Here is a 26,576-nt window from a genome sequence, read left to right as displayed (position 1 = left end):
TTGCTTGAATTTATGATAGAAACCAAGATCCTTTGGCCTTACTCACATGGCACTGTTGTTTACTGATGTCACACAGAACGGTACCTTAAAGGAGGCCAACATAGGGTATGAATGAACTTATATAAAGTGTCCAGGGAAAGAGACGACCAAAGTCCAGGTGATGCAGGGGTAATCAATCTACTGGCTGAATTCCTGGTGCCACCCATCTTCCTGTCATATAAGTACTTCAGGCACAGCAGAGTAGGCAGAAAGGTAGCCCTACAGAGAGTCACACACACACATCTGGAGGGAGAACACTGAGGAGTAAAATTGCTGACAGACAAGCAGGGATGAACCTATTTTCAGCTCTCTCACTGGATACATGGGTCCTCCTGGCAATCATCCTGGTGCTCCTCTACCGGTGAGTGATCTTCCCAGTTCCTTCCCAGACCATGTCCTCAGGATTGGGGTGATACTCAGACCTCTACTCTGTTATTATCAGGAAAATCAAAATGATTATTAGAAGCAGGGGCTGGAGAGATGATGGCTCAGTGTTTAAGGGCACTGACTGTCCCTTCAGAGGACACAGGTTTGAACCCCAACATCCAAATGGAGCTCAGAATCATCTGCAACTATATCTCCAGGGGATCTGACAACTTCCACATTCATAGCTAGTATGGTATTTAAGGGTGGTAGCTTTGTAACCTGGCTAGCTCCTAAATAATTGAGACAGAGACATACTAATTTCATTATCAAGCTTTAAGCACTATGACTGGACAAGTCTAAGCTATTCTAACCCACAAAGCTATCAAGATCCCTGCCACAAGCCCCATTTTCCTTACAGTGTGACCTTTCCCTGTCTTCTGCATTCCATGTGTGTTTTCATGTTGAGCTCTCTTGGTGATTTCTTCTCATGCCTGACCTCCTGGCAACCTTCTTCTTCCTCTATCTGCCTGCAGGCCCTTCTTCTCTTGGACTCTAACCTGCCTGTGGCAAACGACTTGTTCTATTCTGCCCAGTAATTTGATATTCAGTCCTTTATTAGCCAATAAGAGATAGCTGGGGAGTATTCTTTAAACCCCAGTGATACAGGGGATTCTTTATTACTGATGAGATTGCCCATTTATGACCAGTATCAGGGTCTCAGGGTACAGAAACCAGCATCTGAATACAGAGAATGAAAGACCCTCCTCCAACAGATAGCAAAAGTTGAAATTAACACTTGTAAAAAACTATTCAAATTTTCATGTTTTTATTTATTTTGGTTAGGGACAGCAAATCCTATAGTGTATGTGTGTGGATGTATCTGTTTTTTTTTATATGTGTGCTTGTATGTATGTGGGGGGGGCGGTGAGAAGACAACTTTTGAGTCAGTTCTCTCCTATTATGTGGATCCCAAAGACTAAACTAAGATTATCAATATTATCAAACAATGTCGTTTCTTGTGTTGTGATCTTGAAGGCCTCAAATAAAATGAGGACCAAGTTAATTTTTCATTTTAATGTTTTGGCCATATGGGAAATCAAGCCAGACCTACATATGCTAGGGAAACTGTTTACTTCTGAGCTATAGCCCCAGTGTTACTAACTCTTCTTAATGTTAATACTGACTTTATGCAGATCTGCTAGGCACCCAACCCAAGATCTTCTACAACTTCCTCCGTTAGGGTTGAAATTTCTATGCCCAGCATTAGTTACTTAGTTTGTATAATTGCACAGAAATATATATATTAAAGGTTCAGGCACTAAGCTGACAGATTCTGAGCTATTCTATCCTGCCTGGCCTACTCCCCAGCCTAATTCCCAACCCTTTGGCATATTACCTGCCATTGTAGTCTTGCTCTGGCACCTCTCTCTTCTTTGTGTCCTGATTACTGAGTCCCCAGGTCCCACCTGAGATCCTCTCCCTCACTCTGGGCACAGAATTCTCACGTTTTTCTCTCTTGCCCAGCTATAGGCTGTTGTATCCTTGATTTGACCAATCAGAAGAAGCTGGATAAGAATGTTTTCCAAATACTGACTCAGGAGATGCTTCATGATAACAACAATACCAAAGTCTGAACCAGAGCTCTGCACTGGATCTTTGGGTACAGAAAACAGCAATTGAATGCACAGTGAACAAAGCCATCCCCCAGTAGTTTCATGATATCACTTAGGCTAGTTTTGACCTAACTTAGTTTTGGTTATCCCTAGATCCATGAGAACTCAGCATACATGAATACCAGCAGTTGGCTAACATACAAATTCACTATTCACAAAACTCTCTGGGAAATTGGGAAGGATGGAGCCCAGTTGTTGATTTGTTTCAGTTTTTGATGATGGTCTTGCTTGTCTCTTCTCTTCTCTGTGTGTTTGGATACAGTGTTTCTGTTTCCCTTATAGATATGGGACCCGTACACATGGACTTTTTAAGAAACAGGGGATTCCTGGGCCCAAACCTCTGCCATTTTTAGGCACTGTGCTGAATTATTACAAGGTGAGTGTTGATCTAGCTTTCCTTTTGGCTTCTGCTTGCAGCTAATAATGTCTTAGTTCTATTAAATGCTTCTACTGAGGAAATCCTGAGATATCAGGTCCTCATACTCTGTTTTCTCTTGATTCCTGTCAAAATCCAGTGGTCTTCTGAGATATTTTAGCCATGTAAAACTAATTAAATATTTGTATGTGTTTATATTTTATAGTATGTATATGGGTATCTGCACGTATAAGAATGTCCATATATGTGTTCAGGGGCATATGCATGTATATGTGTGTGGATGTGGATGCTGTGTGCCTGTGTAATTTTATAGTATGTATATGCGCATTTGCATGTGTGTGAGTGCCCATAAGTGTGTGCAGGTGAATATGCATGTATATGTGTGCATTTGTGGTCAGTTGTTCGCACTGTGTGTTTTCCAGATTGCTATTCAGTTCATCCTTTGAGTCAGAGTCTCTCACTTTGACCTGGCTCTCTCTGACCTGATTAGTTTAGTTAACCAGCTTGCTCTTGGGGTCTCTTTTCTCTGACTCTTGCACATGTGTTCTATTACCTCCTCCCAGGTATTTACACAGACCTTCAGAGTCAAATTCTGTTTTTGACAGAGTTCTTTTCTCACTGAAGCATCTCCATAGCTCCCATTGTCACTACTCCATTTATTTATTTTTGGTAGAGTTTGTGTATATGCCACAGCACAGCAGGCACATGTAGGTCAGAGGTCAGTTTGTGGGAGTCAGTCTGCTTTCGCTAAAATCGTAGTCTTAGGGATAGAGCTCAGATTGTCAGGCTTGGTAGCAAGTTCCTTTTCATTTGGAGCCATCTCACTGTCTCTAGTGGCAATCAATTGAAATTCACCTTGAGTAAAATGCACAGATCTCCCTGTCATTCAGTCTTGATACTGAGGATATGATACTCTGATCTTGTGAGCAGTAAAGGAAGATTTTATTTCTTGCTCAGCGTCGATTCCAGGAAGGCACTGTTGTAGTTATTTGGAGAAAATCTTCACGGGATTTCCAACTTCTAGGACACCAATACACGATTACTAGATTAAAATTCTCTTTGTATGAGGTCTTCTGATCGACACTTTTGTTCTTTTTTCTGAATATTTCTGAAGCAGCAGTTTATCACAGATCTCCAGGACCCACATTTTGGAGGCATTTCATGTACTTGTGTTCTCTGCTTAATTTTTAAACCCGTGAAGATTTTTCTATAACAGTAGACTCAGCATGAACTATTTATATTTAGGTTTTTCAGAACTAGAAAATTTAGCTTCTCTCTTTATTTAGGTACTGGGGTCCTGGTTAGTGACTCTTTCATCTAAAAAGATTTTATGTGTATAATGTTGCGTGTGTGTGTGTGTGTGTGTGTGTGTGTGTGTGTGTGTGTGTGTGTGCATGTGAGTGCAGCATCTATGGAGGACAGAAGAGGGCTCTCAATTCCCTGGAGCTAGAATTACAGGTGGAGGCAAGATGCAGGATGTGGATTCTGGGGACAGAACTTGAACCCTTTGCAAGTTCAACCAGTGCTTTAGGCTTAGTGACATGTTGTAGGTTTTGTTGTTCTTTTTGTTTTTCTTTTGTTGTTGTTGTTGTTGTTTTGGTACTGAAGATGAGATGCAAATCTCATGCATGCTTGGCAAACTGCTCTACTCTAGGTACTGCGTTGGACCTACAGCCACCTCTCTTCCTTTAAGGTAGCAATCTTAGGCATGAGTCTCTGTAGCAAGTGAGAATATTTGAGATAGGATGATGGTTGTCAGTCAGCTTAGATCTTTACCTACATAGAGTGTTTATTTTCTTCTTTTTCTTTTAAAGATTTGTTAAAATCAAAGACACTAGGGAAAGTATGATTTAACAAACTTATTAGAAAAAAGAGTAATGAGAATGTAATGTGCCATGTAGGTAGCCTGCTTTGAAACATGGCCCATGGTCATTCCTCCAGACACACATTCCCAACCTCATGCCCAGAGGTTGAATGGTAAAGTTTGTGCTATTGTGTGCTCTGGATTTTCTTCCTACAAGATCTGTGCTTCTCTTGCACATTCTGTAAAACATTTCGTATTATTATCATCATCATCATCATCATCATTTTTGCTATTATTATTATTATTATTATTATTATTATTATTATTATTACTAGTGTGTGTTGTTTGTATGAGTTGTGAGTCGTTGTGCACAGTCCAATGACACAATGACAGGGTGTCATGTGTCCTGCTTTCTCATTCTGCACTTCCCCACCAACCCATCCTGCTCTTGACACATCAAACATTTCTGAATAAGATCTATTCTGTGTCAGAGACAATAAACCTGTCTTTATGGGATCTGATGATTTTCAAGCTCTGGAAATCAGAGTGGTCAGGACATAATGGACAGTAATGGATTTCATTCTATTTCTCTTTCCAGGGTTTATGGAAATTTGACATGGAGTGCTATGAAAAGTATGGAAAAACATGGGGGTGAGCATTCTGAAAAGTTTCATCCAGTTGACTGTTTTTAGGAAGAGGCACTTTACTTGTGCAAGGATGGGGGCAGCCTGAAATGTAGCCATGAGTAAAGGTGATAATGCCTCCTATTAACTGCCAGGGTTCAAAGGTCTAATTGACATGAAAACATTGCACACTGAGGCATTTTGACAGGCTTTGATGTTCCATGGATTCGAGGTTTTATTTTTTTCTTCCAGTAATTATTAATTTGTTCAGTTTACAACCTGGTCACTTTCGCAATACCCATGTCCTTCACACAATCTCCCCTCTCGAATCCTCTAAGACTGTGGGGATTCTGAGTCTCTCCCCAGGCTTGAAATTTTATCTACTGTCTCTTCTAATTTGCTTTCTTCTCTGAAACTTTCTTTTCCTGACATGCTATGCATTGCTTCAGGTCCTACTAATATGCTCTGGCAAACATGATGTTCCATTTCCTTGCCACACTGGGTCATTTCCATATAGAAGCCTACATTCTTCACTTTATTATTGACTTTAGTATGCCATGTGACAGTAGGGGCAGGCTAATCTAGCTAAGGGCTTGGTAAATGATTCATGCTTAGTCTCTCTTCATATAGAGACTTCATTGTTTATGTTCTATTTTGCATCATATGTTTTTTCCTGGATTGGGGACAAGTATGCTGGTACATATATGCAGGTAAGAATATAAATTGTAGTAGTTAGTTCTCTACTTCCAGGTTACTGCACTCATGTCATCAGGCTTGGATCAGGTGCCTTTATCTGTTGCACCATCTCCTCAGGCCCTGCCAAGATTTTGGATAAAAGTGTGCATCAGATGACAGCTTGTACCAGTCAGTTCTCTCTTTCCAACACATAGATCTCAGGGACTGAGCTGACCTCACCAGATGCTCTACCTTTGGACCATTTATTTTCTCCTTCCAGGAACTAGCTGTGTGCAAATCTTCAGACAAGGTCAGGACCTTAATCCATTTGCCAGAATGTTGACAGTCATGTAGAGGGCATGTGGAGGCTCTCCCAGCTACAGTGAATTCAGGAATACAGAAGAAATCCTATCCAGCTCTAACCCTCTGCTTCCTGACTCTCATGCTCTTCTTGTCGTGTCTTCTGGACTACCTGAGTTTTGGAGAAGTAGATACAAGCACTGCAGTTAAATTCTGTGTTTTAATATCAGTGTATCAAAACCAGGATCTGCACTCTAGGCAGGTACCCTAATACTGAGCTGCAACACAACACCAGATATTGACATATTCTAGTATGTTTAATATTTTATGTCTTTTTCAAGTCAGGGTTTATCTGTGTATAGCCCTGGTTGTCCAGAACTTGCTTTGTGAACCAGGCTGGCATTGAACTCAGGGATCTGCCTACCTCTGGCTCTGGTGTACTGCAGAGGTATTGGAAATTCCTGGAGCTGGTGTTAGAGGAGATTGTGAGCTACCCAATGTAGGTGTTAGGATCCAAACTTAGGTCCTCTTCAAGAGCAGCATGTGCTCTTAACTGTGGACCCATCACTCTAGACCCTTGCAATATTTCAAATATGCAAATTCATAGAAAATGGTATAGGCAATTCTCACATATACACATCTAGATTTGCCAAATTTCCTCTTATTATTTCTAAGTGTGGAGCCTTACAGAGCTGGTTTGTCTTGAAGTGGCTCATTGTGTCTTGAATGACATTAATTATCATTTTCCAAAGACTCCATTGAGTACATGGTCAGAATTCCTAAGCTGAACTGGGAACTCCTGTGACCATGTATTGTATAAGCAGAGTGAGGGTCTTGAAGCACTAGGATCAAAGTCAGGGTGTGGCTCTTACGTCAGAACCTGGTTTATCAGTTGCCTTTCCTACACAGGTTGTTTGATGGTCAAATGCCTCTCTTTGTCATCACGGACCCAGAGATGATTAAGAATGTTCTAGTGAAGGAATGTTTTTCTGTCTTCACAAACCGGCGGGTAGGTTACATTGGTTTTTCATACATTCATATAAATATACATATATACGTACATGCACAGGCACACACACCCACACTCGCACACGCAGGGGCACACACACACACACACACACACACACACACATATAGGAAAAGCGGGAAGTGTGCTGCAATTAGGATGTAAAATAAATATATACACTTCCCGCTTTTCCTCCCAGTCCTACCCTTACTGATTCCACCTCCCATAACCCCTTCCTCTTCTCCCCAGAGAAGGGGAAGCCCCCCCTTGTGTACCACCTTCCCTGGGACATCCACCAGCATCAGGACTAAGTGCATCTTCTCCCACTGAGGCACAACCAGGCAGTCCAGATACGGGGAGGAGTTCTAGTGGCTAGCAACTGATTCAGAGACAGTCCCAGCTCCAATTTTTAGGAGATCCACACAGAGACCAAGCTGTACACTGATGTGTAGGGAGCCTAAGTCCAGCCACTATAAGTAATTTGGTTGGTGATTCAGTCTCTGTGAGTCCCCATGGTCCCAGGTTATTTGACTCTGTATGTCGTCTTTGAGGTCTCTGACCCTTCCAGCTTACACAATTCTAACCCTGACTCATCCACATGACTCCCCAAGTTGTAGATGATGTTTGGCTCAGGGTCTCTGTCTTAGTCAGGGTTTCTATTCCTGCACAAACATCATGACCAAACTGCAAGTTCAAAATGAATGGGATTATTAAGCTTACACTTTCCACATTGCTGTTCATCACCAAAGGAAGTCAGGACTGGAACTCAAGCAGGTCAGGAAGCAGGAGCTGATGCACAGGCCATAGAGAGATGATCATTACTGGCTTGCTTCACATGGCTTGTTCAGCTTGCTTTCTTATAGAAACAAAGACTACCAGACCATAGATGGTACCACCAACAAGGGCCCCTTCCTCTTGATCACTTATTAAGAAAAAGCCTTACAGCTGGATCTCATCAACGCACTTGCCCAGCTGAAGCTCCTTTCTCTGTGATAACTCCATTTTGTGTTAAGTTGACACAAAACCAGTCAGTACAGCCTCTGCATCTGTTTTCATGTGTTGCTGGATGAAACTTCTCAAGAGTCAGGTATGCTGGTTCTCTTCTAAAAGCAGAGTATCATTTCTAATATCACTTACACACTGATAAAACACACACACACAAACAGACAGATATATGCAACACACACAGAGACACATGCATAAAGACAGACATAATGACATAACACAGGAAGGCAGACACACACAGATACACTATACAGATAGACACATAGAGACAGACAGACATAAAGAAAGACAGACATACAGAAAGACACACACACATACCACACACACACACACACACACCAGCTAATTTCAATATGCCTTGGCTAGCTTAATGGTTTGGTACTTCTAAACTTTCCTGAGGCTAGCAAACATTCCATTCTGATATTCCAGGGTTAACATTCTTTACAATCAGTATTTCAACTCTGCTACTACAGACCCAATTGGGATTGTGGTCACTAGAGTCACTTATCTCAATTCGTACATGGCTGGCCTGTCCTATGCCCCTCTCAAGGTGATTTAGCTTCTTCCTCTCTTTCCCAAGCCCAGGAATCCTAAAAGTCCTGCCTCTATCTGTTCTGTCCATACATTGGCTATTGGCATCTTTATTTACCAATTGGAGCCAACTGGGGGTAGAGTCCCTCAGAGTCCTATGTACAGGTACTCCTGTTAGCATTTTGGGAGATGAAAATTAGCATTATAACACAAGAAACATTAGGCAAAACCCATACAATAGTGAAGTAATCCTTTTAAAAAATCCAAATACTAAACACTTTGTGTCCGAGGCTTAGGGAGATGGCTTGATCATTGGGTAAAGAACCTGAGTTTGGATCCTCAGCATCCACCAAAACCTGGGCAGAGTAGCAATCATGTGTGACTCTTGAGATGTATGTTGAAAGAGATAGATCTCAGGGAATTGTATGCTAGTGACTCCAGCCAAATAAGACTTCTATATTCACAGAGAGACCTTGCCCAAAAAATTCCATAGAGAGTTATAGGGGAAGACACTTGACCTCTGGTCTCCACATGAGCACACATGGGAATTTGTACCTGCGGTTTTATGGGAAGTCATGCTTCTGATCTGACATAGGGCATGGTCACTTGGGGAGTCCGGATGTGGGAAGTTGACCATGCTTAGTCCATGCTGTGGCCAGGTGGGTGTTGAGTTGTAGAGCAACCCTGGAACACCATTCCAAGGGTGGAAAAGCACAGTCTGCGGTGCAGGAAACCCAGAACTGGCTCTGGGGTTCCCATACTTGCAAGGAAGCTGGGGCTGTCTGGGTCTCAGGCTCTTGGATATCCAGGCAGCACTGGAAACTGTGGAAGAGCTGAGAACTGTTTGGGGGCCCCACAGGCTGGATCAAGCCTGGGGCCAGGTGTTGAGAACAGAAAAGGGGGCCCTGGGAAGAGGGGGAAGGGAACCTCTCCAGAGTTTTACATATTCTCTGGTCTGTCAGGCATGGGATGGCTGCATGTACCTTCCACTCATCCCTGGGGGGCATGTAAGCCTCTGACCCACTCTTCAGGACCTGGTGGCAAGGGGAAGCCCTACCTGGGAGTCCCAGAGCTACTTTGCTAAAGTCACTGGAATTATGGGCGAGAAGGATGAGGGAAGTGGTTTCCAACACTGATGAGAGTGAGAGTAGAGGATCTTGGCTGGAGCACAGGAAGGACTTCTAATGGGAAATTAGAAACGGCTCATTAGTAGAAAGCCTGTCCCATCCTCCAAGTGCAGTAGGCCTTGATGAGCAGAGACATTCTATGGTTTAAGAGCTTTATTGTAGAAAGGTAGGGTGAAAGAGAGAAGAGAGAGAGATAGAGAGACAGAGACAGAGAGAGACAGAGAGAGAGAGACAGAGAGAAGGCTAAGATAAAGTGAAAGTAAGAGAGAGGAGAGAGAAGAGTACAAGAGAGGAGAGGAGAAGACAAAGAGAGAGGAGAGGGGGTGAGTGAGGAGAAAGAGAGAGACAAGTAAGAGAGTGAGAAGTAAGAGCATAAGATAATGAGGTGGGGGCCTAACTGTTGCTAGGTAACTGGGGATAAGTTTAGCCAGAAGGTCAGAAGCTTGAGCCATTGTCTATGTGACTTCCAGCCATGCTTCTCTTGTGAGGACTGTGGGGGTAGTAACTTATGTAGGGGCCAGAGTTCCAGGAGCATAACAGAATGCCTACCAAGTCACGAAGGTGAATTATCACTCTTTGGGGTTCAGACCTCAGCTCAAGTGGAGACCAGCCTGTCTTTGCATATCCCAATTCCCCACAGCCAGGGGATAAAGGTGCGAGCTCTGGCTGGTAAAGCAGGGAAAGTCTTTGGCTTGATGGCTAGCTGCATTCTTGAGCTTAGGCTTGGTGGCACCCATATGTGAGAGCACAGAGAAACTTTCTACAGGAGATTAGATGCTGGCTCTATAGGCAAAGGCCTTCTGCATGGCTCCCCATGGCAGATCCAGATAAAGAAAGGCAATCCAAGGTTTTAAGACATTTATTATCAAGGAAGAAAGTGGATGGGTGAAACCATAACCCACTTCTCAGGTGCACCTAAGGTTAAATATGCTTTTCAGAGAGGAGAGTCTGGTAAAGAATGCTTATTGGCTAAGCCCTCCAAGCCTTAAGGTACCTCACTAAAATGAATATCTCTCTTGAGCCTATGTCACCACAGGTCGTGTAATCTACATATGGAGAGGCTTGGGGCATTGCCCTTATGTGACTGAGGCCACAAACCTATGGAAGCTACGACTAGTGACAGGGTCCTGATGCCCAGTAACCAGTGAAGCACCTACAGTCTTTTCATAGTTTCTGGGGCTTCGAGCATTAGTTCAACAGGGAACTAAGCTACATTTTATGGTTCTACATGCACCAGCATTTGTATGTACAAACCACACACACACACACAAACACACACACACACACACACACACACACACACACGCACACACACACAGGCAGACAGACAGACAAAGAGATAAAGAGAGAGAGAGAGAGAGAGAGAGAGAGAGAGAGAGAGAGAGAGAGACTGTAGCCATCCTCTTCACATTGCTCATGTTGTAAATACAGAGCTGGAGAACTTGTCTGTTACAAAATTAACTTTCTAAATTTCTCCAAGCCAAACTCCAACCACACAGTTCTAGAGATCGACTAAGGCTTGTTTTCACCTTGTTCCCAACCCCTGGACATAATTTTCCAACCACAGAGAAATTTCCATTTAAAAGAATCCTGGAACATGAAGGGTTGAAACCACAATAGAAAGATGAGTACACAGCTCATTTCTCATAGGCTGTGAGGCATTCTGAAGGTTCTTTTTTTCTTTTTTGACTCTAGGAATTTGGCCCAGTGGGGATAATGAGTAAAGCTATCTCAATATCTAAGGATGAGGAATGGAAGAGATATAGAGCTTTGCTGTCCCCCACATTCACCAGTGGAAAACTCAAGGAGGTGAGTGAAATTCTTTTAACTGTAGGCTGAGATACTGGAGTCTCCATCCTAACTGTGGATGCTTCTCTGTTTTGTGTAGATGTTTCCTGTCATTGAACAGTATGGAGACATTTTGGTAAAGTACTTGATGCAAGAGGCAGAGAAAGGCAAGCCTGTTACTATGAAAGAGTGAGTGCTGGTCCATCACTGTGGTTCTGGGAGAGGAGGGGTAACTGGGGTGCAGCTCACATGGTCCAGCTGCTTGTCCTTGCCCCTTTAGACACTAGATGACACTATACACAGTTTAAAGGGAAGAAATGTGACAGTAAGAAGTTTACAGTGATAGAGGGTAGAACAGGTGGGAAGGGCTTGGTCCATACTGAGGTGGCTTTGACTGTCTCCTGAGAGTTCTTTTCCAGTCTCTGGCACATGTTCAATTCCTATTCCTCTCTCTCCTCAGTGTGTTAGGTGCTTACAGCATAGATGTGATCACCAGCACATCATTTGGAGTGAATGTGGATTCCCTCAACAACCCAGAGGATCCCTTTGTGGAGAAAGCCAAAGGGATTTTAAGAGTTGACTTTTTTGATCCTTTGGTCTTCTCAGTTGGTGAGTGGAGGGTTCTGGGTTTTGATCATTGCTGTTATCTGTGGCCTTGTTTGTCTTTCTGCATTTCTCTTCCTCAATTTTCCCAAATGATCGGCTGTAGTGGTGTGTAGTGTCACCTGTCATATAATTCATCGCCTAAAGGCACAGTTCAGTATTTTTAAAACATGTAGCCAGATTACCTCTGTTTTTTAACTTCTTTTTGCTTTGAGACAGGGTCTTACCATGTAGCTCTAGCTGTCCTGGATATAACTGTGTATACCAAGCTGGTCTTGAACTTACAGAGATCCCTGTAACACGTCCTCCTGAGGGCTACAATTACTGTATACAGCCCTGGGTTCCGGGTTTATTTTAGAATTATTTCTTTTGTATGAATAATTAGTATAAATACAAATTGGTCACTCTGTAATTCCAGAACTCTCCATAGTTTCGATATCATACATTCATACATCTGTCTCGATTACACACACTGCTAACTCTTACTTTTCACATTGTTTAGACACCCAATACATCTTCCTCCCAATTTTCTGTCCTTTTCTCTGCTTTGGTAGCTAGTCGAGTCCATTTGGTTCTGCATGCTAGGATTCTGACCAGTATTATTGGCTTGGTCTACTGCAGGCAGTCAGTTCAAGAGATGGCAATGTCATGTCTACAGTATGGCTTTTCACAAAACTCATTCCTGCCTCTGGATTTAGTTCCACATCACATTTCATGATCTTCCATGAGCCTCGATGTGTGGGGTGGTGATATAGATGCTCCATTTAGGGCTCAGCGCTCAACAGCTCCTTATTCTCTGTCTCTGATCTCTTTAGGATCAGCATTTACTGAAGGCACCCTGACCCATAACCATGGTCAATCAAATAGGACTTTGTTCTAGCCATGTTGTAACTTTCAAGCAATATTGACCTAAGCAACCACCAGTTCACTTTCTCTGTATCTGTGTATTCTGGGCATTTAACATCAATGTGATCATAGACTATCTTGTTTCTGTGACATGCCTCTTTTATTTAGCACAATATTAAATGGATCAAGTGTCACCATGTGCTGTGTCCATGAGTAATTTATTCTCCCTATTGTTGATGGACATGGAAGTTAGTCTCACATGTTTGCCATAAATTTCTCTGCCATGAGCCTTCAAAAACAAGATTATGTTTAAATATTTAGTTTTATGTTTGGGGGGTTATATTTAAAATCAGCATTGCTGAGTCAATAAGTAACTGAATTTTTAACGTATTAAGCAACTGAACATACATTGTGTATAGTAGCTCTGGCTACTGTACACATAACTATCTGCCATAAACGCAGGTCTAGGATGTTTTAATATATGATTTTTAGATCTTCTTCCTTTCTGTCTCTGTCTCTGTCTCTGTCTCTGTCTGTCTCTGTCTCTCTGTCTCTGTCTCTCTCTCTCTCTGTCTCTCTCTCTCTCTCTCTCTCTCTCTCTCTCTCTCTCTGTCTGTCTCTCAATTTTTAGATCAGAGTTTTTTTCTGTCTATCTTTGGGTATCCCAGAACTCACTCTGTAGAATAGGCTGGACTTGTACTCACCAATCTCAACCTGCCCCTGCCTTTTGAGTTCAGGGATTAAGGCAAGGACCACCACTGCCTGGCTAGGTCTTCTCATACATAGCTTAATTGCTTTATCATTTTATAAGATTTATTTAGTTTTGTTTTTTGTGTATGGGTGTACTACCTGCATGCATGCAGTGCCTAAAGACGCCATAATGCAGTCTCGAATCCACTTGTATTTGAGTTACAGATGGTTGAGAGCAGCCATGTGGGTGCTGGGATTAAAACCTGGCTCTTCTTGGAGTGCCAATTGTTGGGGGTTTTTGTATATATATTCTGGGTAAAATTAACCATGGTGTGTTATTTGGGGTTTTAATACTTTCCCTATCAACTATATTTCCATACAAAGCTCATGTGTCCCTATGCCTACATTTCATCCTTGTCACCTAGTATCCTCTATTTCTCCTTTGAAGCACGGTATGATAAATATATTTAGACCTTTATACATATTTATTCATAGAGGCTAGAATCTGGAAGTATGGAAAAGTATGTGATTTTTAATTCTTCCTGCTTTTTTGTTACCTGTATTTGAGCTTAGGTTTTTCTTTTTTCTTTTTCTGAGACAGGCTTCTCTGTGTAGCCTTGACTGTTCATATGTGTGTACATGCACATGCACATGCACATGCACATGCCTTGGTAACTGTGTGTCATGGGGAGATCAGAGGACAGCTAACACCAGTTGGTTCTTTCCTTCTACCGAGTGGGATCCATGAATCAAACTCAGGTTTTAGGCTTGCCTGGAGAAACTTGTAGCTATTGATCCATCTTAGTGGCTCCTGAATTTTCTTTCTGAATCCAAATGAACTCTAGGTGCAGAGTTAAATTCAAGAGTCAGGTCGCAGATTTGGCTACTACACAGCACAGAAGGAGAAGTATGGTGCTGACCCACTGTGAGCAAGTTCATAGAGAGAATGACTTCTGTTTGAGACACTGGTGATTTATTCTAGGGATTGCTTTATGATTTCTTTAAATAAAATTTCCATTTCAATTAAAACTTATCTATTTTCTTTCTAGTACTTTTTCCATTCCTGACACCAGTATATGAAATGTTAAATATCTGCATGTTCCCAAAGGATTCAATAGAATTTTTCAAAAAATTTGTGAACAGAATGAAGGAAAGCCGCCTCGATTCTAAGCAGAAGGTAAAAGGTGGTGGTTTCATGAGAGGTTCAAAGTTTAATAACATGTTGGGCTGTGAACATGTAAGCTGTGTGCTAGTGGAAGATACAAAAGGCTATATTTAAAGAGAGAAAATATATTCATGTTTTCTCATAGAGGAGAAGTTGGAGTTTTATAAGTTGATTGAGAATAATCTAAAAATTAATCCTTAGCAATAGGGATGAAAGTTAGAACATCCTGCATTAGGACTGAAAAAAATGGCATGGTGCTAGACCTGAACAAGGTCAAGACTGTCAGAACTCCAACGAGGATGGGAGAGGATCTCTGTTTGCAGTGCTCTTTGCTGAGGGTCAATTGGAAGTTCATAGCTGTGGATGGAAGTTGTGAATATTAGTAGGTTTCCCATGAGGCAATGGAACTCCTCACAGCCATGCACATATGCACAACACTAGTTGGACATAGTGGGTGACTAAGAAGAGGGCATGGAATATGGAGGAAGAAATGTTACAGACAGTATAGAAGGAATTGTTTAGAGCAAACACTGGGGTGGAGATGACCTTATCTGATTGTGTATGAGTATGAAACTCCAATAACAAATAAAAATGTTCAAAAGGGGGAAATATTATTTTCATCTCTTTCAAAAACATTTTTAGAGAATAAAATGCTTGTTTAGAATTTTATCTATTATAATTTATTGTAAAAGTGGTTGGTGTGGGAGCTAGATTCTTCCTAATTAGTCCACTCATGCTTTTGTTCCTTAATGACTCTAACCATATAACCATAGCCACAGTTGTGAGTTTGAGGGAACCACCTTCTCGGAGGGAGAGAATTAAGGTTATGCACTTGTGATCCACCTCTGACCTTTGAACTTACCATTGACCTTCCATTTTTGTATCCTCTTTCTGCTTCTAGCACCGAGTTGATTTTCTTCAGCTGATGATGAACGCTCATAATAATTCCAAAGACAAAGACTCTCATAAAGGTAAGCAATCCCTTCCTGGTCTATAGGCGAGGAAACTCTTGGGGAGCAGGTGAGTTGCTCAGAAAATATGCAAGGAGGTTTTTCTAGGTAGAGGGAAAACACTGTTGATTTGCTGAAAGACAGGCATGTCTATTATCAACATGGAATATTCTGGATTCACATGGGCAAAAGTTTACTCCTAACAGGAAGGGTGGCCATGATGGACCTCTGCAGTGGTCTGTCTGTTACCTGGGTGAGCACATGTGCTGATTGTGTCTTTCCCAGCACGAAATCTCAGAGCTCAGCCTAGACATCTGTGTCTAAACTTCCAATCAGGGGCATGGACCCAAGTGGTGTTGAAGTTCTCTGGGACCCCTGTTGAACACGTGTTCTCTAGCCTAATCCATGGTAAAGATAGACTTCATAGTGTGATGTGTAAGTAGCTTCTGGAGAAAGCCTCTTTGTACAAAAGGATTTTTCCCTTTCATTCTTTTATGTATTTAAAATCACTCATAGTTGGGCAGTGATGGAGCATGCCTTTAATCCTTGTACTTGGGAGGAAGAGGGAGGTGGATCTCTGTGAGTTCAAGGCCAACCTGGTCTACATCAAATTCCAGGACAGGCATGGCTACACAGACAAACCCTATCTCAAAACACATAAAACTCTCACTTACAGTTTATTATCTTCTTTGTGTAGTATATGTGTATGCTGGAGTATGTTCATACTTGCACACTTTTAGATATATGTACACAGAACAGATGAAGGCACCCAGTGTCTTATTCAATCCCTCTCTGCCTCATTTCCTTGAGACAGGATCTTTTTTTTTAAACCCGGGACAAACTTGGCTGCCAGCAGGTCCCAACAATCCACAGTGTTGTGGTTACAAGTATGTGCTGCTCCACCAGGCTTTTTACATGGGAACTGAGGACTCAAACTCAGGTTTACCCATTGATTCATCTCTCTAGCCTCCCATATGTGTTTTTTTTATTTATAATCACTATTATTATCATGAATGATAGCATTCCAGTTCCAGATTTTAATGTAAAGGTGTGCATCAGTAACTAATAGAAAGGGAGTCTTCCATTCTTACCTATCTGATTATTTCCCATAAACTCACTTGCTTATATGTAGTTATGGCCTTTTGTGTCCCCATGTTTAATATTTAAAGTGGCATGTATTTTGTGTTTCTAGTCCTTTTCTGTCTGCCCACTTGAAACCCTTTCATGTGATCAGGTAACTTCAAGTTCTTTTACACCTTCTCCTCCTTTTGCCACAGGCTCCAATGTAGCCCAGGCTGACCCACATTCACAATGTGCCTGAGAATGACCTTTAACTCCTGAGACTACAGACACGTACTACCATACAGCACAGTTTTAGCAGAACCATTGAATCTGGAGTGAATCTGGAGTGATGGCCACTCAGCTTTGAAGTAGACTTCTGTCAGTGATTGTTATCTGAGATTTTGAGGTTTTCTTCGGAAATATTTCCGGAGCCTTTGCATACCTTAGTCTGTAGGCATGCCTGGAAAGCCAGGAAATTTCCCATGGCTGAGAACTGCTTAGGTGATGGGTCTTTCAAGACAAGCCCTCTATCAGTTAAGAGGGTTTGGTGTATGGAAATTGACTTGCTGAAGGTTCCTTTTTTCTAACAATAAAATGAGCGTCTAGGAAGCTGTCAGTGATTAGTCCTTGAGGGGCTGATCCCCCTTCTGCTATTAAGCAGAAATTTTCCATCACTGACTGTCTTCTTTCCTATCAATCTTCCAGTGTAAACAAGAATATAGACATTACCACACTTGATTCACAAAGTGCTGGGGACTGAACCCAAAGCTTCATGAACACTAGGGAAGTACTGCCATCTACTAACTACATCTCAGTCTTTCTGTTTAATTTTTTGTTTGCTAAAATAAATATTCACTTTAAAAATAGGCACCAATTGTGGATTTATAGTCCAGTTTTACTTTAGTAGCAACCACTTACACTAATTGGGAGAAAAAAATTACAAACAATAGAATTAAAGCACTCATGGTAGAAGATGTACTACTGCCTGTAACTCTACATTTGTGGACTCCAATGCCATCTTCTGGCCTTCCTGGACAAACACACATAAATAAATAAAATTTAAAATGATCTCAACCCATACCAGGGACCTTCTATAATTGCTTCTCTAGGGGTTTCTAACTTCCATGGACACCCTCCCTACACATTGACAGCCTCCACACAGATACACACAAACAGAAGTACTCATAAATTAAAATAAAATTTACAAATGTGAAAGTCCATGTCTTGAAGCTGCCCACGGGGGATTGTGAGAATTAGCAGAAACACTAGGACAACCTGCATGAAGCCTTCTTCTTTTTCTGGATGTGTCATTTTGCTGGCATGGTGAAGACAGTGTCAGTGTGACTGAACACCATTTCCATAGTCTGTCTAGGAAAATGGGGGCTCATTTGATTTTCTCTTCATCTCCTCCGTGATAGCACACCATGACATGACTTACCTGAAATGTGTTCTTACTTTCAGCCCTTTCTGACATGGAGATCACAGCCCAGTCAATTGTCTTTATTTTTGCTGGGTATGAAACCACCAGTAGCACACTTTCCTTCACCCTGTATTGTTTGGCCACTCACCCTGATATCCAGAAGAAACTGCAGGAAGAGATCGATGAGACTCTGCCCAATAAGGTGAGATGACGGTGTAGAAGGGAAAAGAGAAATCTCAACAAAGACACAGTTTGGTCAACTGCAATGGTGTGTGTGTGTGTGTGTGTGAGAGAGAGAGAGAGAGAGAGAGAGAGAGAGAGAGAGAGAGAGAGAGAGAGACAGAGACAGAGACAGAGACAGAGACAGAGACAGAGTCAGAGAGATACACAGAGAGACAAAGAGAGGAATAGAGTGTGTGAGAGTCAGAATGGGGGATAGAGAGAAAGTTTGTGTGTATATAGGTGTGTGAGAGAGTGTGTGCCTGTGTGTGAGACAGAGAGAGAAATAGAGTCTCCGTGTGTGAGTGAGAGACAAAGACTGTGTGAGTGAGGTGGAGTGTGTGTATGTTGTATGGGGTGTTGTATGGGGGGTGTATATGTGTGAGGAGCCGCTCTTGCAATCGCCATTACAAGATGGCGCTGATATCCGGTGTTCTAACTGGTAAACAATTAGTCTGCGCTTGTGCTGGGGTATTTTTCCATTCCTTGTGCCCTGCCTGTCCCAAGGCGTCATCTGGGCTGATAGTGAGCAGCCAGTCAGTGTGAAATATGTCTCCAACCCCTCTTGTGGTCTATTTAAGGACTGAGTTTCCTGTGTTCTGGGCCTGTTCCAGAAGCTGATCATCTTTCTCTCGAGATGCATTAAAGCTATGCTGCAGAAGAACCTGTGTGTGTCCTGTGTGTGTGTTCTCACTGACGAGACTCCATATCATCACAGACACATATATGTATTTTTTTCTCTGTATATGAATTTTGTGTGAGTGAGTGAGTGAGTGACCATTCACATCACTGAGCCAACCTTCTGATTCTGGAGATTTTTTTCTTTACATATATGTATGTATGTATGGGCATATATATGTATTTATATATGCGTATGAGTGTATATATGTATGGGGGCATGTGTGCTGCAGCATGTAAGTGGAGGTCAAAGGATAACCTGAAGGAATTTGTCCTCTCTTTCTGCTGCATGAGTTTTAAGAGTCCAAATCAGGTAAGTAGGCTCAATGGCAGGCACCTTTTTTCTCTGATCTGTCTGAGCAACCCTTCATAATTTGTAACAAGAGCACAGCACTGGTTTTTCCCAGAACCATTTAGAAATTATCATGAACATGACACAGATGGCGAAATGGGCAATAAAGACACTCATGGCAACAGAAGGTTGTTGTGACACAGGGCTGGGCCTGTTGTGTCTGTTATCTAGGACCACAAGAATACCAAGCAAACAACATGCACACAACCTGTGTGATGTTAAAGATATGCACTTAACATATAACTCTCTAAATGGTTCTATGATACTGCTAGTTCTGCTATGTTTTCCCTGCTGTATACTGAGAGAGGCTAGCCTTGGCCTAGATTAATCTGTGTGGGTTGACTCAACCCTGTGCCATGTTTCCCCCTATCTATTTATGATTATAGGAGAAGAAACTAAGGTGTGAGCCTTGGTGTTGAAATTATGAGCCAAGCACCGCCACCTCTCTATGTATGTGTTTGTGTGCATATGTATATGTATAGGTCATAGACCTACATTGTATACATTTCTAAACCACTTTCCACCATGTTTTATGATACGGGCTCTCTTACCAAACCTGGAGCTTATCGATTGGGTTGGGTTGTCTAGTCAATGTGAACCAGGCATAACCTGTCTCAGTCTACCTACTACTGGGATTAGAAATGGGTGCCACTGTGTCAGGCTTTATAATGATTTGTATCTGAACCCTCATCCTTAGGCTTTCATAGTAGACTCTTCACTAATTGAGCATCTTCCAGGTCCCCAGTGACAGTCATTCCATTTGTAAGGAGCTTGAGAGATGGCACAATGGTTAAGAACACTTGCTGCTCTGCCATACTATCCATTCATATTTGAGTCCCAGCATGAAAATTAAGGCTTTCAACTAATCTACCTCTGGTTACAGGAGATCTGATGTCTTCCTTTTCTTCTGTGGGCACTGTACTTATATAGTGTACATGAACATATACAAGCAAAATATATACATATATGAATTAAAACAATCTTAGAAACCTTTTAAAATAAATTATAAGTACTAACTAATTAATTTGAGCTGCTGAGCTTGGCTTTGGGGATGCTGAGAACTCAACACTAGACACAGTTGAAAATTAAACTAAAATTGCACGACAAATCTTTTTTCTTTCTTCCTAGGCACCTCCCACCTATGATACTGTGATGGAGATGGAATACCTGGATATGGTGCTTAATGAAACCCTCAGATTATATCCCATTGGTAATAGACTTGAGAGATTCTGTAAGAAAGATGTTGAACTCAATGGTGTGTATATCCCCAAAGGGTCAACAGTGATGATTCCATCTTATGCTCTTCACCATGACCCACAGCACTGGCCAGAGCCTGAAGAATTCCAACCTGAAAGGTACTAGAACCTCAGGAGCAGGAACACACTCTATACTCAGCAAGCCTGTGTATACTATGATGTCTCTCATAGGAAGATGATCTAAGTATGATTTTCCATACATTTGCATTGTGTGAGGAGAATGGCAAAAAAGAGAAGAAAAGAGAGGAGAGGGGAAGTGCGACTGGCATAAAGTCTAACTAATTACACAAAGAATCTTTACCTCCTTCTTTTTCAAGTAGTTAATGACCCACTTAATTGTGAGGCAAGAACCCATTTTTTCTCCAGTTAAAATGATATGTATTTTCACAGTTGGAATACAGCATCATCCCAAATGGATTTTTAGTGTTTAAAGGTATAGTTCATTTCTTGGTTCTTTTTCTTTTTTAACTGTCTCATGAATGGATAGTGAATTCTGGTCATTTTCACCTCACATTGCCCTGTCTCTTCTCCCTCACACTCATGTGGAATCCCTGTCTGTCTTCAACCTGTCTTATTCCTGTATTTATATATATTTGGATTTTTGTGACTTGTGAGTTTACTTAGGGTTGTTTGCATAAGCATAGATGTAGGGGTTATATCTTGGAGAATGATCAACTCACCAGTGACTGTACCATTGAAGAAAAACTCCTCCATCATCCACTAAGCATTTATTGTCAACAGCTCCTTAGCGAGGTGGCATCTCATGAACTTTATTTCCCTCCCATAATACAATTATGATGTGTCTAGTCTTGTGTAGGTGTTCACAGATGCTGTGAAATCATGAGTGCAATGGATGTGCCATATCCAGAAGATAGTACTTCCCAACATTTATTTTATGCCCTGTCTCTGACATTTCTACTTACCCTCCTTCTGTGATGTTTCCTGATTCTGGGTGGGACTGAGCACTCCACCACCACTTTTCAGCACTATAACAAATCATGAGTTTCTGTGCTGCTTCTCACTGAAAACTGAGGCTTTTCTGACCAAAGCTGAGATCAGCACTAATTTTTGTGTGTAAAGATAAATATCAAAAAGGCATTTTGGTACCATGTTGACTTAGCAAAACATCACCACATTCTTCTCTATGATTTCTGCAGCCCTAGGACTTTTAACAAATTTTCAGTGCTAGGCATTAATTTCCCCAGTGAACTGGATCTCTAACCAATCAGAAAATGGTTGGTTTCCCCTACCCCGTAATACCACTATCTCACTAGTGTGTACCCAAACAATGATGCAGTTTTTAAAACACCATTTATGTTGTCTCAACATAGGAGAAACTTATAAGGAACGGGAATAGAAAGAAACTTTAGTGGAAAATTCTCAGATCCAAATACCTGCAAGTAGAAATTCAATAAACCTTTCCCAAACTACCTGTGTGTTACTGGATAGATGTCAAAAGGAAACTTCATATGTGCAACACTTATGCTTTTATTCTCTGTCAATTAGTCATGTATTGTGCCTCCAGGTTCAGCAAAGAGAACAAGGGCAGCATTGATCCTTATTTATATATGCCCTTTGGAATTGGACCCAGGAACTGCATTGGCATGAGGTTTGCTTTCATGACTATGAAACTTGCTCTCACTAAAGTTATGCAGAACTTTTCCTTCCAGCCTTGTCAGGAAACACAGGTAAGGCAGAAAATGATCTCTATATAGTGTTTTATGGGAGGCTTTTTCCAACTGAAGGTTCTGTATATAAAAATAATAATGAATGTTTGAGGTTTAATTATTTGTTTTCTGACCAAATGAGCTATTTTTCCTTGTTTTACCTAAGGAGCCTTTTATTCTCTGTCGGTATAGAATGAAACTTAGCATTATGAAGAGTCAGAGTAGGCTAGTGAGACAAGATTCCATGCATTCCATTTGAAATTTAGTCATGTCCATTGGAGATTGAATATGTCATGTGCCTTTCAAATGTACAATGGTCATTTCTTCAATGTGTGTTGTTTGTTGCCCTCTTCTTCTAGAGCTCACAAAAGCCCTCTTCTCACATTCTTCTCAACTAGTATATGTACAATAGAGTTACAGAAGAGCTTTAAAACTCATAATGGGGTCTGGAGTGATCTCATTTGGCAAAATGCCTACTGGTTGTGAATAAATCTTTGGTTCTTGTCCCCAGAAGTACATGAACAATCTCTGGTGTTTCATACCTGCAAGACCTTCACTCAGGAGATAGAGGCTAGAGGATCATAATTTCAAGTAATATTGGTCAGTTAGTGAGTTTGAAGCCAACATGGGCCACGTATCTCAAAAAGGAACCAGAAACTCAAGATACCTTGCCATTTCTGAAGTCCTAAAACATCTCACCCACAGTGTGGCTTTAAAAGCTCATTTCTGATTTCCCATGTCATGCCAAGCTGAGAATCATTATTTTAAATAATGACAAGTGCTTGTTCTCATGAGCTGGCTCAATAGTTAAGAGCACTTGCTGCTCTTGAGGCCTTGGGTTCAGTTTCCAATACCCACATGGTGGCACACAACCATTTTAAGTCCAGTTCTAGTGACTCTCATGGCCCACTCTGGCTTCTTGAGAATTCCCACATGGTGTATACACAAAGTGCAGGGAAAACATTCTTGTACATAAGCTATATTCTTTTAAAAGTTGCTTATTATGATGAACTTCAACCTTATGAGACATCTTGTTGATTGTGGCTCATTTTTCAGGAACCCTGCTCTAAAAATAGGTAGTTGTCTATTTCCCCATTTATTTTGCTCTCATACTTCAAGTTCTTCTTCACTCTCTAAATGAATCTTCCTCTTAGGTTTCTGTCCTTATTTACTGCATGTTCAACTTTTGGGTCCTGCGGGCTGTTTCAATCACTTATATGCCATTAAAACCTCCAGTTTGTTTGTTTTTTTTTATGTTTGTACTCTCTGTATTAAAGGATATCCTCTCTCTTTTGTATAACACCTCATAATTATTCCTTGCACAAATTCTAAACAGTTCTTTGAGGATAGTTTTCACATTCAAAACCTGGTAAATGTTTGAAAGTATGGCTTACAGTTATAATATTATTCGATAAAAACATTAATTTAAAAATTAGTATCATTTATGCAAATATTTAGATGTACATCTTTTTTTGTATGCCTCAATACAAACCATGTGCGTAGTACTTATAATTATAAAAAACATAAAATAAGACATTTAATAAAAGCATTTATATTGCATTTTCCTCAATAACTTGTTCTTGTTTCATGTAACAAGCATGGCTAATATTACAGGACTTGTGTATTTAGAGTGTGTCTCCTCTTTATCGATTGGAATTTTTTCTGGACAAAGGGACAGAAGTGTTTATTCTTTGATCTGTTCCTAAAGGCAGTTGTAATGCTTTATTCTCTTACAACCTCACTTGTGGGGCAATGGGCTATGCACAGCCTGGTCTCCAGTTGATTTGAGGTGTTGAACCCCAGTGAAACCTGGTGGTGGTAACCTCCACCTACATGGGACAGAAGGCATTCCCTCATGTCTCCTGAACCCCTGGATCCTTTCAAAATTACTGCCCCCACAGTCCTCCAAAAGAAGCTATGGCTTTCAGTCATGTAGACAATGTCCCAAGCTTCTGGCTAGCCTCCTCCAAACAGTTACCTAGCAAAAGCAAGATAACAAGCCCACTATAAGAGGGGCTCTTAGGCCCCTCCTTGCTCTCTCTATAAGCTCTCTTACTCTCAAAGCTTTTACCTTTCTCTCCCTAATATCTCTCTCTCTCTCTCTCTCTCTCTCTCTCTCTCTCTCTCTCTCTCTCTCTCTGCCTTTACCTTTCTTATTCTCTAACTCTCTTTTCACTCTTTCCCTTCCTCCCTCTCTCTAAGTGGTCATGGCCTGTCTCTGCCTCTCTCTATGGTTTTAGAGCTATATTTTAGAAAGGCAGGCAGAAAAAGGTAGAAAAAGAGAGAGAGAGACTGGCCATGGCCAAGAGGAGAGAAGGTAGAAAGAGAGAAAGTGAAAAAGGCTTGAGAGTAAGATAAAGTGGTAAAAGCTGAGAGAGAGAGAGAGAGAGAGAGAGAGAGAGAGAGAGAGAGAGAGAGAGAGAGAGAGGAGGGGCCAAACAGCCCCTCTTATAGTTGGCTTGTTATCTTCTATTGCTAGGTAACTCTGGGGAGGAGTCTAGCCAGAAGGCCAGAAACTTGAGACATTGTCTACTTGACTGAAAGCTACAGCTTCTGTTGTGGGAGCTGTGGGGGTGGTAACTTTGACAGGATCCAGCGGTGCAGGAGACATGAGGGAACACCTTCTGTCCCATGTAGGGGGAGATTACCACCACCGGGTCTCACTGGGTTTCAAGACCTCAACTCGACTGGAAACCAGGCTGTCTGTGCATAGCCCACAATCACTTATTTTAGTACTTTATCAGTAAAGCATTTACATTATGCATAGGGATTTACACAGACTAAATATGGTTCTTGTTTTTAAACCCCATGGTACACTTGGCAGAGGGGTTGCTCTTTCAAGCTCCAGTCATCTGAAAATTGACACTTTTCTGTCTCCATGACAACAATACTCCCCTTCCTTTTCCTCTGACTAGAAGATTTGTGTATTCGCAACTTTCCCCATTCATTTTTGAAAACATATGATGCTAAAGTATTATTGAAAACCCTGCGGCGTCAGACATTCCCATTCACCACATCCTTGGAAGCCAAGAATAGATGCTAGAAAAGCAACATATGTTTCTTTCAGAAGACTTTCCATAAACGGGCTGACTGTTGAGGTGTATACATGATCTTGGAGCTGAGAATTGTTAATAGCATTGACAGGTATACTCACATGGTTATCTTGCAAGCTTAAAAACCAAAAATAACTTTATATGACTTAAAAAAATCAATATGACATAAAGACTAAGAATAAGGTTAAAAATGTGGAACTCATTTCTTGTACTCTAAATCAGCACACAATATTAGTATAAACCAGCATGAGATTGTTTCAGGTCCTGAAAACAGTAACTTCTCAATCACCACTTTACATAATGTGTATTTGGATGCATACTCTCACCACCCAAGTGAGACAGCTTGGAGGAAAAGGCACGGAAAACATATGACTTTGAATGCAGTTCTTTTTTCCTTCATAGCATATTATGCCAAACTCTTGTTTTATCTTGTTTTACTTTTCTTTTGGTGATTTTGTTGATTCATTCACTGGTTCTCAATATTTTTCTTCCCCTATTGCAGATACCTCTGAAATTAAGCAGACAAGGACTTCTTCAACCAGAAAAACCCATTGTTCTAAAGGTTGTACCACGGGATGTAGTTATAACTGGAGCATGAGTTTCCCTCAAGGAGTTCTGCTGAGTTCTTCAGAAAGGCAGTGTCTAAGAACATCAGATATGTTAGTTTCATCATGAGTAAAATCGAGATGAATAAGGGGCTTAATAGATTGATTTTGATTCATGGTTAAAGATTCAGTACATCCACTGAGCTTTCTCAGTGTCTGTACAGGTTATCATCTAATTAAAAAGAGATGAATAAATTAGTGACAGCACAGCAAATTTGCCTTCACTGGTTCTCATGGGACCATCTCCATCCACATCTCATTGTCTCTGCTAATTCCTTTTGAGATCTTTTGATAGTAACCAAGTGTTTGTAATTTGAACAAAAATTTTTGATGAAAATGTGAGCTATTGTAACATCTCTAATTGTAGAATTGTTATCAGATGCTTTAGTTGCCATATTTTATAATAAATGCTGCACAGAAAATGTAAATAAACACTTATTAAAAATCCTCATTTCAAGCGTTTTAATATTTGTTGAGAACTTCATAGAATACATTTTGATCACATGAATTCCTTTCCATCAACTCTTCCTAGATCCTATCTTACCTTCTTTCCCAGCCACTTTATAATCTCTCGCACTATTTCAGACCAAAGCAAAGCAAAAAAAAAAGCAAACCAAACCAAACCAAAGCAAAGCAATAATCAAAGCAACAAAACAAATTTGTGAAGTGTGGAGAGCCGTAAGCAATCGCCATTACA

The 26,576-nt window shown here is 41.1% G+C and overlaps 1 protein-coding gene across 2 annotated transcripts; it reads left to right on the top strand.

Annotated features, from left to right (window-relative positions):
• Nucleotides 1-242: 242 nt before the first annotated feature.
• On the top strand, nt 243-26,330 carry Cyp3a41a (cytochrome P450, family 3, subfamily a, polypeptide 41A). Of its 2 annotated transcripts, NM_017396.3 has the most exons (13): nt 243-400; nt 2,361-2,454; nt 4,857-4,909; nt 6,766-6,865; nt 11,221-11,334; nt 11,414-11,502; nt 11,774-11,922; nt 14,502-14,629; nt 15,519-15,588; nt 18,091-18,251; nt 20,427-20,653; nt 22,080-22,242; nt 25,777-26,330. In NM_017396.3, exons 1-13 carry the CDS (start codon nt 330-332, stop codon nt 25,870-25,872), a joined length of 1,515 nt encoding a protein of 504 aa, NP_059092.2. In that variant the 5' UTR covers nt 243-329; the 3' UTR covers nt 25,873-26,330. The 2 variants fall into 2 exon arrangements, with proteins under 2 accessions (NP_059092.2, XP_006504907.1); XM_006504844.2 differs by lacking the exons at nt 243-400; nt 4,857-4,909 and having other exon boundaries at nt 2,370-2,454.
• The last annotated feature ends 246 nt before the right edge of the window (nt 26,331-26,576 follow it).

Source organism: Mus musculus, chromosome 5 (genome assembly GCF_000001635.26).
Source record: "Mus musculus strain C57BL/6J chromosome 5, GRCm38.p6 C57BL/6J".
NCBI classification, from domain to species: Eukaryota; Metazoa; Chordata; class Mammalia; order Rodentia; family Muridae; genus Mus; species Mus musculus.
The sequence above is the reverse complement of the archived record's forward strand: the minus strand, read 5'-3'. Positions and strand labels throughout refer to the sequence as shown.

Excerpts from the sequence above, each read along its gene's own strand:
- Cyp3a41a (NM_017396.3), top strand. The coding sequence starts at position 330 with ATGAACCTATTTTCAGCTCTCTCACTGGATACATGGGTCCTCCTGGCA. Across the intron at positions 4,910-6,765 it reads AAGTATGGAAAAACATGGGG|GTTGTTTGATGGTCAAATGC; the intron begins GTGAGCATTCTG and ends TTTCCTACACAG. Across the intron at positions 6,866-11,220 it reads CTGTCTTCACAAACCGGCGG|GAATTTGGCCCAGTGGGGAT; the intron begins GTAGGTTACATT and ends TTTTGACTCTAG.